The sequence below is a fragment of the Cyprinodon variegatus genome, unplaced genomic scaffold, assembly GCF_000732505.1.
Source record: "Cyprinodon variegatus isolate N-32 unplaced genomic scaffold, C_variegatus-1.0 Scaffold502, whole genome shotgun sequence".
NCBI lineage: Eukaryota > Metazoa > Chordata > Actinopteri > Cyprinodontiformes > Cyprinodontidae > Cyprinodon > Cyprinodon variegatus.
The window spans coordinates 450,696-466,158 of NW_015150955.1; the positions used below are offsets into that span (position 1 = coordinate 450,696).

At 36.4% G+C, this 15,463-nt stretch overlaps 1 protein-coding gene across 1 annotated transcript in view; it reads right to left on the minus strand.

The window, feature by feature from the left end:
* The window catches only part of ccdc186 (coiled-coil domain containing 186), a 36,123-nt gene that overhangs the window by 17,568 nt on the left and 3,092 nt on the right, over positions 1 to 15,463 (minus strand). Inside the window, exons 4-11 of the mRNA XM_015390513.1 lie at positions 13,818 to 13,946; positions 9,156 to 9,368; positions 8,662 to 8,781; positions 5,626 to 5,730; positions 5,155 to 5,253; positions 2,763 to 2,849; positions 2,544 to 2,686; positions 51 to 306 (exon numbers count right to left, since the gene is read on the minus strand). Of these exons, the coding sequence (XP_015245999.1) occupies positions 51 to 306; positions 2,544 to 2,686; positions 2,763 to 2,849; positions 5,155 to 5,253; positions 5,626 to 5,730; positions 8,662 to 8,781; positions 9,156 to 9,368; positions 13,818 to 13,946 (1,152 nt within the window). The remainder of the gene's footprint in view (positions 1 to 50; positions 307 to 2,543; positions 2,687 to 2,762; positions 2,850 to 5,154; positions 5,254 to 5,625; positions 5,731 to 8,661; positions 8,782 to 9,155; positions 9,369 to 13,817; positions 13,947 to 15,463) is intronic.

Here is a 15,463-nt window from a genome sequence, read left to right on the forward strand (position 1 = left end):
GGACAAAGACTTTGTGACTGTATCTCAGTATGCACTCAGAGTATCCTGACCTTGTCGTCCAGAAGCCTGCTGGTCTCTTCCAGCTTTGCTTGGAGCTCCATGAAGCTGCTGCTGACCTGATCCAGCTGAGACTGAAGCGCGTTACTCTCTGACTGCAGTTGGGCATTCTTGCTGCTCAGCTTCTCTGTGAAGCCCAGCAGCTCAGCTTCACGCTCCCTGCTGCCTTGAACATCCCTCTGGAGGTCGACCATCTGATTGGTTAGGCTTTCCACTTCCCCTTGCAGAGAGCTGATCTCCTGTTTGTCCCTGTGTAACGCAACAAACAGGAGACATAATGAATTCAGATCTCAATTAAGCAGGGGATTGAATGTTAATTTGTTAAATAAAAACTGGAAAAAAAACTTGCAAGTGACAGAAATAAAGAAATGTTTACCAAAGAACTGTATACATATCTTTTAAAATACAGACAAAACCCCGAACTTTTATAGAAAATAAAACAGCTTCATTTCCCTGAATCGACATGTGATCATTTGTTAAAGGTAACTTTAAATGCTATTTTAGCATTTAGTCTTTTTTGTTATGAGTTTATAGATGTTATGCATCTCATCTTGGCAATATTTCTATATTATAACATAGAAAAGTAAAAAAATAAAGCTAAAATTCTATAAAAATATGGGAAGACTTTTCTACATTTAGCTCCATCAGATCTTCTGTTAGATTTAGTCCCAACTCTGGATGCATCTCTGGAATCATTGGATCAGGTTTAGCTAATTATGGGCCTGTTGCAAATTTCATCCACCTCATTCAAAAGAAGTAAAGCTCTTAAATAGAGACCCTACAGTATGTTGTTGCCTCTGATCATAGTGCCTTTTTAATGATAAAGGAGTTCAAACCAAATATTTACTTTTGAATTATAAGAGTTTTTGGGGAAATATTAGCCAGATTTGAGTCTACTTTAGAAATAAAGGATCCTGTTAAGCCGAACTGCCTACCAACCACTTTAGGGACACAATCAAGTGTTGCAGCTCTTTCAGTCATACTTTTAGCCTTTCAGCAGCCTTCCTCGCCAGTTTCTATCAAAAGCTTTAATCATTTTGAAAGAACAGCTGATTCCTGCACACAAATAAGCAAATGTCAGGAAGATCCTCATGAGACAATGAAGCCTTATTACAGGTTAATCAGAACACCACTATCATGGTGGATGTGAACTCAATAAGGCTAAATGATGTAATTAAGTAAAAGGTCCTTAATAAGGTGTTAATTTAAGGGTGCGCACAAAGGTGTGTTAAATCGGTTCTGCTAATCCTTAAGGGGTCTGAGTGTAAAAACAGAAAGACTATAGCTACCTTTATCCTTATCTTTAGAATTATTGTTGTTTATTGGAAAATTCTTAAAATACTGGTTCAAACATAAACATCCAAATTATTTTAGAATAGAATAGAAAATCCCTGTATTGTCCCTCAATGGGGAAATTCTGGTGTTTACAGCAGCAAAAAGATTATAGAAAACTAGAATAGAAAATCCCTATATTGAGGTACGGGAGAATTATAAAAAATAATACACAGAATAAATATGTGCAATTGTAAAAACAATTGTCACATACATGTTAACCTTAGGAAAATGTATAAGAATAACATAATAGTAAAGAGTTAAACAAAATAAACAACAAAATACTGTACTGTAAAGTGTTTTAACAATACAATACAGATATGGACATTTTGACAGTAATGGATATTTTAAAACAGCAGCAACATCAGAGATGTGCAAAATGACAGCCGAATGTTGTTTAATTGAATAAGATAGAAATTGTGCAAAATCAGTATGAATGTCGATGGGAACAGTGGTGGTTATAAAGTCTTACAGCTGCTGGGAGGAGGGATCTGTGATAACGCTCCCTGGTGCATTTAGGGTGCAGCAGTTTGTCACTGAAGGAGCTCTCCAGTTCAGCAACAGCTTCAAGCATTGGGTGGGAGATATTATCCAACAGAGATGTTAATTTAGTTAGGATCATTTTGTTTCCCACCTCCTGCACCGAGTCCAGAGGGCATCTAATCACAGAGCTGGCCTTCCTGGTCAGCTTATCTAGCAGCTTTCTCTCAGCTACAGATAATCCACTGCTCCAACAGACGGCTCCATAGAAGAGTCATTGAATGTCTTTAGGAGCACCCCCTGCACTCCAAAAGACCTCAGTCTCCTCAGTAGGAAGAGTCTGTTCTGACCTTTTTTATAAAGATCCTCAGTATTGTGAGTCCAGTCACAATATGTGACATGTGAGTCAGTAACAATATTTATCCTGCAATCTATAAGCATTTTCAACATCAATCAAATTGATCACAAAAAAAGGAGTTTCATTTTGGGAGAAATTAAATCCAAATAATATGAAGCATTCACACTGAAACGATTGGTAAATTACTTTCCAGCAGTTATCGCCTTAAGGTGTTAAGGCACATAGTACCTCACTCTGGTTGATATAAATTATTGCATTAGTGTGTGGCGTTCTGCAGCGTGCTTCAACATTAGTAAGAAAAAGTGTAGAGCTCTACCGTTCAAGCTGATCCTGAAGCGCGGTGACCTCCTCCAGTTTTTCCCTCTGGCGGCCAATCTCAGCTTTCTGCCGGTTTATGATCTCCCTGTATTTGGTCAGCTCATCCTCCCACCGCGGCCGCTCGTCCTCCAGACACTTTAACTAAAGAGTCACACACCCTTGTTAAATAAACAACTCGCTAACGAATGCAGCACGGGCAATAATCTGGACGACAAACCTTGGTGCGTAGTGTTTCCAGCTCATCTATGCTCTCTTTGTAACTCTTCTTCAACTCCTCCAGTTCTTTAGCCTTTGCTCGGTGCATCTGGAACATACATTTTTTTTAAATACATATATGCTCTGCCTTAAAAAAAAATCCACTTTATTCAGGAAAACATTTCAGTGATTTTTTTTTTTTTTAACACCGTGTTTTTACACAACAAATGCATTTCTTTGAAAGCCTCCTGTTTCCTGTGTTTATGAATTCATTAGGATGAATCAACGACTTGTTTTTAATGTTTTGCCTCATGTTTTTATCAAAGCCATTATTGCCGTTGCCGCTAGTCAACTTTTCCAAGAAGTCATTAGAAACCTCTGGTATCCACGACGACGCAGCAGTAATGGAGGTGGTGGTAAACTCTGTTTCGTCTATTCATCCTGTCGCATCCAATTTAAATGTAATTTCCCTACCAGTAATGGAGACAGCTCTGCTTGCATAATGAATGATATGGGTGGCATCATCATATGTGTATAAGGTACGTAATATTAAATAAAAGCTTAGGCTGTGGTCAGCCAAGTTCATGCGATGATTTAACATCTGAAGGCAGCTTTGGTTCAAAACTTTACGATCAAAAAATGAATCTCATCAATTAAACATGAAAAATAAAAAGATTAACTCTTATTTATTAACCACAAACATGGAAAATTCAAATGTAGATGTTTCAGCTAAGCTGTTGGCAGCCTGTAAAAAATGATGCAGACCCTGAAATAAATCTAACTGGGTGAGGTCTTCTGGGTTGTTTTTGAAATGCAGGGCTTAATATTGATTATTTCTAGGACGTTTATTTTTAAAGTCTGATTCCCATTAGAGTGTGGCACTGAGAAAAACAGGCCACAGCGTTTGGACCGAGTCCATTTGTCTGGCTGTGTTCAGAGGCGAACTCTTCGCTTCTCTGAAAGCTGAGGAAGAGAGCTGGGAAACAGACGTTTCATCCAAATCATTCAGAAAATGGAAAAACCTAAAACATGAATAATTTTTAAAGGACAGTCCCACGCAAAAAAATCCATTTCCTTTTCATTTAGAAAAGGATTCAGACCGCCTGACATAATTATATTTGAATCAAAGGAAAAGCATATGAGCTTTAAAAAAATTATCACAACTTAAAATAAATTAAAAAAAAGTGTTTGATCATTGATATTTGTCTTCTTTTAGAATTGAGTATAACCGATAAAAGGACAATTAGCAAATAAAGTAAATCAGTGGGCAATTAAATCACTGAAAGACATTGAGAGTTTCAGGAGCGGATATTTGTTTCAGCTTGGGAGCCATAATTAAGAAAAAATCATTTTCTAAAGGATGTGAATGATGCGTAAAGCTGAGGGAGGCCTTTAAGTTTTTTGCCTTATAGATTAACTATAAATTCATTCTCGATTTTAAATCAAACAAGAGCCAGTGAAGAGAAACAAGAATAGAAGAGATATGTTCACACATTTTCAATCACATCAGAAGTCAAGCTTCAGCGTTCTGGAAAAATAGGAGATCAGACGTTTAATTTAGTTAAAAAGATAAAAATTATTCAATTTTAGATAAAAGTGTCAGATTATTATTGCACAGCTGAACATATCTGCTACTCAAAGTAGAAATATTATTCAAGTCTCAGAATAAATGCAAAAATGGATGAAAATCAAATAAGGAATATCTGACAGAAAACGACAACGAGGATTTTATGAGACCAGGGTTAAAGTTCATCTTCTAGCTACTGTGCTGTGGCTTAGATCCCAGCCTGCTGGTGTGTTAGCTTGACTCACCCTGAGTCTAAACCTAAATCAAACTGTGGCAAAATTGAGTTTGAGCCATTTTGTATGAAACATGGAGTACAACATGCAGAAACATGCCCATCACTTTAAACTGTAGCCACTTTGGAAGGTAGCTCACACTTTTCAGATTAGTATTTGTAAAATTGCAAAAAAAACAATCACAAAATCTCCCATTAAAAGTCACTTGGTATTAATACTTGTGCAAGGCTTTGGAAAAGGGAAAATATCTAGTCTATGTCATGTGTTAAGTCACATTTAATTAACAAAACATGAGGCTGCAACTTCTATTGACAGCCTATTATTTCTGGAGCCGGGTAAATTAGCTGGAACTAATTATATTTAAATGTATTGGAGCTGAGAAGCTGTTTATGTACCATCTTTTTCTGTTTGTCGTCTTCCCCCCCCACCTATGCTTTTTGTCTCTGTCCCTCCCTCATGTCCTTAGGCTAATTTCACTGCAGGTCAAAATGTAAATATTTGTCATTCAATTCTGGAAATAAAGGAAGAAAGCAGACGTACGGAAAGAGATGAGTAAAGGAAGAGAAGTTTTGGTATGTACAAAAACTGCTGTAAGTGTAGAAAACATTAATCACCTCTAATTGGTCTGTTTGCTCCTGCTTGTGTTTCTCCAACTCGCCTTTGGTCTCCCTCAGTTTAGCGTCCAGCTCGTTGGAACGAAGCTCTTCCGATTCCTCAAGAAGAAACAAATCAAAATATTAGATAAAGGTGTAAAAAAACAAGTTAATAGATTGTTAAAAAACATCTTATGATAAAAAAAAAATAAAAAAAAAACCTTTGTCTGGCGTGTTATGATGTAAAATACTGCAATAGTCAGAAACAGATCAGAATGGTTTCCATATTAGACTGAAATCTATCATGGCTCTTTACTGCCCCCATGAGGTATAAACCAAAAACAATCTTCCATGATTTACGGTAAGGTTTGCTTTAACAGAAGCACCTTTATCTCCCGTTGACCAGTAACTTTTCAATAATTTTATACATTTAAAACATTTTTTAGGCATCTTTCATTATGATCAACCTTCAATACAAAAAAATAAACCCACCTGATACGTTCGAATCATGTCCTGGCAATTCTTTCGGATCTGTTCCGTCTCCTCTTTGGCCTGAGCCAGCTTTGATGTGGTTTCTCTCAGTTTGTCTTTTGTTTCCTGGAGACAAATAAACATGGAAATGCTTTTTAAAGAGTTTTTTATGTAAAAAAAAAAAAAAAAAAAAAAAACAGCAAAGATTTTAACAACACACTCCATTAATTTGCTTTGGTATTTTGTAGTAAGCTGCAAAAGTCCCCCCACCCCAACAGACAGATCTGTGTGGCCTTCAGCAGCTCCTGACCTTTTGCACTTTCTTCTGTTTACTGCTGTTTATTCGCCTTGAAGCAGCAAAGAATAACTTATTTTGTAAGAGATGTTTTGTTTTTCCATCCTTCGTTTTTGTAACATCTTCAATGATGACAATTTCCTTTTAGGTTAATTAAAGTGCAATTCCTATTTCACTGCAGCCCACATTCAATTATGTTATTTCACAGACTGTCATCAGAGGAGGTGATCATTTATATGCTGACGTAGATCATCAACAACTACTCACATGTTTTTTTTATAAACGCACAGAGCTACATGTTGGACATGCAAAACAGTTTGTCATTTCAATAAAATTAAAACCTTGAATACTACGAGAGCTTGAAACCAGCTTTAGAAAGGCATCTAAAAACAGGAGTAAAAGTGAGCAAAAAATGTTTTCATATTGTGTGTTTTGGAAAGGAGTTCATTTTTGTGGTATAGGAGCAAATTGAAATGATGCAGAAAAATTAGCAGAAGGAAAAACGTTATCACACCATCAATAAAATAGTATGCATTCCTATGATAATGTAACTATACCACTGATTTTAAGTCCACTACTTTGCTATTTATCTCTCCATTCTACTATAGAAAGAAAAAAAGGTATTACATGTGTGCTAAGGCAAGAGGTTGGAAAGTAAACATGTCTAATTTGGTTGCATTACATGACTATGGGCATAGTTTTGGCTCTAACTCCTGGGCCTGTTTTCCTAATAAGATTTAACTGAAATTTTCAAATTTTACATTTTTATTTTAGCTAGGAACCAATTAGTCATAGGAATGCAATGTTTAAAGAAAGACCAGGACTTTAATGCATTCATTTTGATAAATAATTATATAGATTTTAACAAGTTTTAAATTTTTTTTTTAATACATACTAAAGTCCTGAGTGGAAACCTTTGTGTTCAGTTTCTTGTACACCCATAAATGTGATGCACAATCAGTATCACTAGCCTTGGTCAACTGGAAAGGTGTGTCCAAATGTCCGCCCTAGTCACTGCATAAGGCACTATATACTGTAGTGGTTTACTCCATTCGAGATGAGTGTCCGAATGTCTAGTGGATTAAGAAGTAGCGGACACGTAATTTCTCACAATGCACCTTGAAAAGTAATGATCCTCCAAGGTCACTAGACGAGCAGATATATTCCGGAATGCTTTGCGAGGAGAGCTCTCCTCGCAAAGCATCATGGTTTGTTGTCACAGAGGCCAACAAATAACATAAATGGTGCAGGCACCGTGCAGGGAGGAGGAGTTACACGACCATCTGGGAGCGAAAAGTAATGATCATCTGTCCAAACTGTAAGTTAATAGAGTTCACTATTAAGTCCACCTTACAGTCCCCACTCCATATAGTGATTGAGGGATTTAGGAGTTAGGAGGGACGTTTGGACACAAAATCTCCAAGCTTAAAATCCCTTCTCTGTAAAACTCATGTGACAGCAGCACAGATGTTGGTGACGCTAATGTCAGCTTTCATATCCGTTGTAGAGATTCTTCAACCAGCCCACATTGGTCCAGATAACGAGCTTCAGAGCCAACATGAGCAAGTGCATGGCTGTTTCCTTAATTCACAAGAACGCGAGAACAGACTCGTGTCCTTGCCAAGCACGTTCTTGACTAAAACACAGAAAAGTATGGACTCGGGGAGAATGGGAACACATAGCATGTGGAGTGGCGGCCTAGTGGTTAGGGCATAGGGGTTGGAATCCTGAGGTTGTGAGTTTGAAACCCACTCCAACAGACTGCCACTCTGGTTCTCTGAGCAAGATCCTTAACCCCTTATTGCTCCCCGGGTGCCCCACAATGGGGATGGGTTAAATGCAGGGAGTTCATTTCGTTACTCTTTACTTGTGTAATAACAATTAAAAAAAAACTGGGAAAAAAAACCCAAATCTGAGTCCATTGGCACAGAAGTGTAGTTGTGATGTCACCACACGCTTGACTCGTCACATAAACACATATCAAATAAACATTTTGCTAAATAAAGCATAAAACAAAAAAAACAAAAACAACAAAAAATCGCCATCACAGCCAGCAGTACTTCAGAGACGGCTATGCCGTGAGAGGGCTGCTGCAGTCTGCTAGGATTAGACCTGGCTGTGTCCTTGCCGCGGTCCTCTCAACATCGGAACTTTTTAAATTACGCACTAAATCAATAAATGGGCCATATAGTGACGCTTAAAAGTATAATGTTCTCGCCTTTTATTGAACAACGGCAACAGAAAAGAGAACTTTTAACTTAATACTCTGAGCTCTGTGAGCGCTCCAATGGAAGCTGCTGCCGTGCTGCATGCTGTGACAGCTGTCAATCTCACGAACGACAAGTCTGCTCTGATGCATCCTGGGTAAAGAGGGAGTGACGAGAACAACATCTGGAACATCTGAAAGAGCACTATTGTCATAGCTCTGCTATCAGTTATAGAAAAGGAATTTTAACTTTTGTGTACAGCTCCAGAAAATATCAATGCTTTCTTAAAAAAAAACAGATAACTATGGGTGAATACCCTAAATAATAGATAAAAACAAAAAAGAAAAATTTGAACATTGTGTTGATGTGCTCATGTATTTTTTTCAATAATTTAGGAGCAAAGGGGGGTTTTGCATTGAAAGGGTTGTTTATTATTTTGTCGATATATGCCTTTCAATAGAAACGTGATGAAATAATGAAAGACAATGTAATTAACTTGATTATAAATTTCAATCCATTAACACCAGACTTGTAAGATTGAGGCTGAGACTTTACCTTATGAGCATCTGCTTCACTCTTTAATTTGTTCTGAGCCCATTTGACTTTGATTAGATGAGAGTTGATCTCCTCTTTTAACTTTTCCACCTCCCGTGTCAGTCGGCCAACCTCACCTTCCTGTAAACAAAGGGGTTAGAAGCTTAATAAGTCACCAACAATAGGAGAAAATAGAGTCACATAATAAGTGCTAATTGAGATTACAAATGGCTGCTTTCAATTTAATAATTGTTAAACTAATGCGGCTTAAGACAGAATTTAAATGCAAGCTTAATCTTGCATTTAGATTGCAGCGGTCATAACAAATAAATATGCTATTCAATAAATATAACCAAAATAAATCGAATATCGTTTTTAAGGTTAAGGAGCATATAATGATCCAGTAACAGCAAAATCCATAATATATGTATTTAAACACAACACTTATAGGACATTTCTAAGGAAAAATAACTATTTGCATTCTGTAAATGGAGAGAATTTCAAATCTTATGGACCTTTGCGTCATAAAGCTGTTGCAGCCGTCCCTTCTCCTGAGCCAGCTGATTTCCCCTCAGGGCTTGGCGGTCCACCTCCTTGAGGGCTTCCCTCAGCCTCTTCTCCAAACTCTCCTTATCCCTCCTCAGGTCCAGGGCCTCCTTCTCTCCTCGCACGTACTTCATCACCATGGCCTCCTTCTCCTGCCGCGCCTCATCACACTTCTTGTTCACCTTTGTTGGACGACAGTCATAGTCATTTCAAAGCACCCTTCAGAGCTGCATCTCAATAAATGAGCTAATGGTCTTCTAGTCTATTATATTTAGTAACCTATAAATGTATACAGCCAGAGAGGTATATTTTAAGAATTTTTTCTATTTAGCTTGCAGCCAAAAAAAAAAAGAAAAAGCTATACTCTACAATACCATGGAGAAGACCGCTGACACCACAGCACTGATACCTTCAACAATCGGTTTAAGCAACAAAGTGACCCTGGTAGGGCAGCTGGCTGCTATATCCAAGAGCATTAACAGAAAGTTGAATGGAAGGTAAAAGTGTGGCAGGAACAGGATCACAACCAACAGGAATCTGAGAATTTATGAAGCAAAAAGCTTTCAAAACCGGTGAGCCACAGCGCTAAGTTCTTCTTAATGGACTTACTAGACCGATAAATGTCATATTCCCTGTTTTAAGCCGCTCCTGAACCAAATAGGAGGTCAGAAGTGTTTTGCCTGGACAAAGGAGAGACAATTACAGCTCGGCTTTCACCAAAACCAACATTATGCAGTAGTGCAAAATTTCACTAGGAAAATGAAATTAAAAATATATATTTTAATAAAATATGTGAATACCTTTTTTTGAGGGAAACATGATATGGCTGTAGATCATAAAAATAATAATAATGATAGTAATTTGGAATAAAAAAAAAAAAAAAAAAAAAAACTTTTGGGTTAACTTTCTGATAAATTAACCTCTTACTATCCACCTCATTTTGGGAAATTCTCACCAATTTTGCATACCCAAATGGAAAAGCAAATAACTTAGGAACTGTAAGCCCAGATTACATGTGTGATACATTATTTGAAAGCGAACACCTTCTAGTTTCTGAATATATACATGAAATTTGGATGAGTAAAACACCCAAGCTGCATCAAGCTAAAGCTGCATCAGTTCAAACAAGACTCAAAGTTGTTTTTTTAATTCCTGAAAATAAAAGGTCTTTTTTGAACAACAGTTATAAAGACATGCTTGTTTGTTGTGGCTGCTTTGTCATGGTACATTTTGACATGCTGCTCGCTGTGTCCATAAAATGAACTAGGAGGTTGAATTGTGGAGAATCTAATCTTTCCAACGATGTCTAACATGTCTATATTGGTAAACATTTTACCAATGTAATTTTCATGCATTCTTAGTTATTATTTGCAAACGCTTTAAAACAACCTAGTGGGTTTTGAGAGGTTAAACCACATATGTCATAATATTGTAATTTCTTTAGATTCCCCTCATATTTACTTTTTTTGACCAAATGCTTTAGTTTTTTTTTTTTCTAATTTCATTTTTATCTTTTTTTTTCCTTTTATGTTTTACCCAATTTTATTGATGTAGTTGTGTGAATGTTACTTTTACCCATGTTTCTAGCTGTTTTATTTATTTATTTTTTATCTGTACTGTTTTAAGTTCTATTTATTTATTTTCTTTTTCTGTACAGCACTTTGCTCAACTGTGGTTGTTTTTAAGTGTTTAAACAAAAAAAATGGATTAGATTAGAATTGGATACTAAATATATATAAAAAAAAAAACCTATTAAAAGTTCTTATTTCTTCAGTGACAGACGCCATATTCCAACAGGAAACAACTGTTTATCAGGTATTCTGCATTCAAAAATCCATCTCTACCTCTGTGGTATCTTCATTGTAAAAGAACAGTACTTGTCACTTTGTCATCTGCCCAGTTGACTTCTAGCCAAGCACCATTGATGGAGCTTCAGCGGGATTAGACTCCAGGAATACACAAACTGACTGGACTTTTAATCGTGAGCCTCATCTTTTACTCATTTTAATGGAGTCAAAAAGAAAAATCAGAAAGAGTGTGGCTTTTTCCAACAGGATTTTTAAGTCTGCTGTGCATCCTTTACATTTTGTGGTTTGATATTTTCTGCCTTTGGTGAAATGATTGGGCTTCAGCTGCTTAGTTTTACATCCAGCAGAATGTGGAAGCAATGCATAACCTGCACAGTTTGTTTTAAATGTTAGGAAAGGAGAAAGAAAACAGTCTAAGCTGAGTTGGAACAGTTATTTCATTTTAATTTAAGAGACTTGAAAATTCTGTTATTTCTAACAGATCATCAACTTTAACATAAGTGAGAATATGACTGTGGATTGGTGAAAGCAAAGAGGGAAAAGCAGCACAATCTAACTCGTGTTGTTCACTGAAGGGTGAAATTAAAAACTGTGAAGTGTGACAGAACTGCCAGGAGAAGAGAGCCTTACATGGCTTAAACCAGGTGAGGAAAATCAGGATGAACAATATGTCTCCAGTACTATTTCTTTAGCTAGAGGTTTAACCTGGGCCCAGAGGAAATCATCTTCCTCCTCCAAGTAAGAAACAGACACACCAAGAAGTTTGACTTTTTCTTCCCTATTCTGAGTTTTTAGTTTCAAAAGAGGCGACATCGATCGAGTAATTAAACCTGGCATCTAATAGACACTGAGTTTAACCCAAGCACATGCATACAAGACATTCTCATCAATGGAACACAGATAATGTGATGCGCCATGGCGACAGCAGGAGCATCTAACAGCTCCAACCGCACCCAAAGGAAAAAAGGAATGAGAAGGAAAAGTGGGCGGAGTCCCTCCAAGAATGCCTCCTGTCCTTATTGGTGTTTTGTCATGCTCTGTGGGTGTGGCCACAAATCCAACTGTTAAAGGGTCGAATCAGTCAGGAAATTGAAGATTCACATTTCAAGATTTAGATTTTAAGATTTAGAATAGAATAGAATTCAACTTTATTGTCATTACACTGCCACAAGTATAAAGCAAAGAAATTAAGTCTCTGCATTTAACCCATCTTCTTGGAGAGCAGGGGGCTGCCATTGTCTGGCGCCGGGGAGCAGTGTGGGGTTTAGGGTCTTGCTCATGGCCCCAGAGTGGCAGCCTATGGGATGATTTGGACTAGAACTCAGAACCTCCGGGACCCGAGTGCAATGCACTAAACACTAGTCCACCAATCCCTGTATATTTATCTATTGGATATAAGTTTTAGATATAAATTAAACAACTTAAACAACACATATAAAATTTATGTATAGATATAGGAATTAGAAAAAGATTTAGCAAATCATGAAATATAGATATATGTAGATTAAAGATTTCTATTTAGCTTTGAGCATCCAGTGTGAAAAAAAGCCTTAAAGTTAAAGAATGCGTGGTAACTATGTGACATTAAAATTATTTTTGATAAATTTTTATATTCTGCGTACCATAATCTTTATGTGTACAGCGACGATGTTTATTGGTGCCACTAACAAACAAATGTAGTTTGTAACAGAACATCTTCTCAGTGTAACATCAAAATGTTCTTACATGAGTCTTACGGCTCTCTGAAAATACTGAAATATAATGTCTTTAATAAAACAAAAAAAGAAAAGATATTTCTTTGGAAAAGATTAAACAGAGATATCTTCAGAATTTCTGTGCTACAACATCCACATGTTCTTCCTGAAAATAATCCGCCATTTTCAACACTTCCCTGTGCAGGTCTTAGCTAAAAAAGTAGGAAACAATCAGGGTTACTTGCAATTTGTTGTCATAATTTTGCTCAGAGTAATGGCTTCCTAGGTTTCTAAAATGAAAAGCCAAGGTATGCTGGAATGCCCCCCCACAGTACTTACTCTGGATTTCTACTAACCCTGCTTTGTGAAATGAGGCCCAGATGTAAGAGGATTCCAGGTCCTCCATCTTTAGGCTACTAGTTCTGTACAAACATTCACAGCTGATATAACAGCAGGATTACAATATGTTCTGCAGAAAAATGATGGTTAGAAATAGCTTTTCTATAAGCAGCAATGCTTTTAGTTTTTACAAATATTTTTTTAACATTGTGTGTGCATTTGTCTTCTGCTTTGCACATTCAGAGATTAAATCCAATCTTCTTGGCAAATGAGAGGACTTTGTGAAAACAGTATTTGAACAGAACTGTTCTGATCTTGCCAGAGATTCTCAAATGCTTTTACCGTGACTTTGACTAGGCCTTTGTCTAAACGGATCCATTGTAGCTCACGCTGTTCCCTTCCAGCAGGTCTTTATTCTGTTGGAAGGTGAAACTCTACTATCTCCACTGCTTTAAACGGTTTCTTTTATATTTTAATTTTTGTCTTTCTTTGAAGTCAGACCAGATTTCAAGTAAAAACAAAAGATAAGCATGGATTTATGAATAATCTTGAAATATGACTTGTAAATTATTTGAACAATGGATTATAAGATTTAACATTTTCTTTCATAAAGCAACGCCCTTGAAATTGCCTTGATATTATAGAGAATAGTGGGAATTAGCTCATAAAGGTCAAGGTGCACCTTTGCATAAACCATACACAAGTCAGAAATGCTAAATAAGGGTCCAGTCCAGGGACTACCAAGCTGTGAGACTGGAACATTTTCAGGGTAATTAGATCCCAGCCATACCTGTTCTATCCTGAAAGTGGTCTCTCTCTGCATCTGCTGCAAAGCAGCTTTGGCTGCTTGATCCTGATGGATCAATTTCTCTCGCGACTCCTTCAGCTCTTTCAGCAGCTCCTCCACCCTCCCCTCCAGCTGCAAAAACAGGGAGGAAGAAGAAAAGAGTAAACGGCTGTTTGATCACACCTCAGCAAACTTGCTTTTCAGGATTTAAGTAGAATGTAAGGATTGAAAGCAAATCAGTTTCACAAAGAAATGATAGTGGGGGGTTAGTTTTTTAAACCTGCAAAAATCTTTTTTTTTTTTTTTTTTTTTTGTAAAAGAGATAATTTACCTGTAGGACTGAGTTATGATTACATTTAAAAAAGAAACCTTTGATTTTTATTGTTACTAATTAAATATTTGCTAATGAAAAACAATTTTCTTACATTAACAGTTTGGAAAGCTGCAAATCATCTTTAAACTGACTAGAAAGGGTAGGAAAAAAAATCACCTAAAGCTAAAGTCTACACAAAAATTAAAACAATTTGATTAAAAAAAATATTCAGTCTTTACATTAATAGGAAGAAATGTTTTAGTATTTCAAATTCTCATAAACAGGACGACCAACAGTGAGCACAAATCCATTGCATTAAAAAAAAAGAATCAACTCAAATATTCTGTTAGAACTAAAAACAATGTTTTCTTGCTAGAAAGTCATGACATCATCAATTACGTGTCAAACATGGCTTGGTACCACAATTAAAATATATTGGAAAAGACTGATGGATGCAGCTGTCATGATTTATCTGTTGGTTTGTCTTCTGTCTTCTCTAATTTGTACAACCCTCAGAGCAAGCTATTTAGTGTTTACCTAACATGAACAGTGGCTAAGTGTGTTCATAGTTGTTGTTTCACTCATTTTTTCCCCCCAATTTTTAAAAGAAAGAAAAAAAAAGAGGCATAGGAGTTTATGTTTCTTCATAAATAGCCAAAAAAGCAGATCTTTAAACAGGGGGCAAAGTGATTTGCGTGTACAAACATTTTTTCTCTTCCCCAATTTGCAGATTATATTCTAATGACCAAACGGCAGAAATTCAAGATTGAGGATATGCAAATGTAAACATTTACCACATGCAAAGCAATATTCCAAATCTAAAACTCAGCTGCGGTTGAAGTTTGAGACTTTTTTCTTACATTTGACAATCAACTGCAAACTGACACGCAAACAATCTTCTCCATAAAAAGCACCGACTTTTTAAAGTGTATTTCTGTCAAGATACTATTAATGACACCTACTGTACCTGCCGGATGCATTACAAGAGATAGATTGTAAAAAAAGGGGAGAAACCATTCAAGCTAATGAAGGCTAAAAGCTGCTCTGAGCAATAAAACACTTTTTAAAACAAAAAAACATATACATATCTGTAGAATCCAAAGCTAAACTAATCATTTAATGTGTAGTTATCGACTAGACACAGTAGCTAAGCTTGCAATGGCTTCCTTAGACAAACAGCGTCCATATCACTTGATTAAAGTTACATCAGGAGAGGCTGACTGTTGCATCAATCTGCCTAAACTAATCCAGCTCATCAACAAAATTATTTATTTCTTCATATATATATATATATATATATATATATATATATATATATATATATATATATATATAT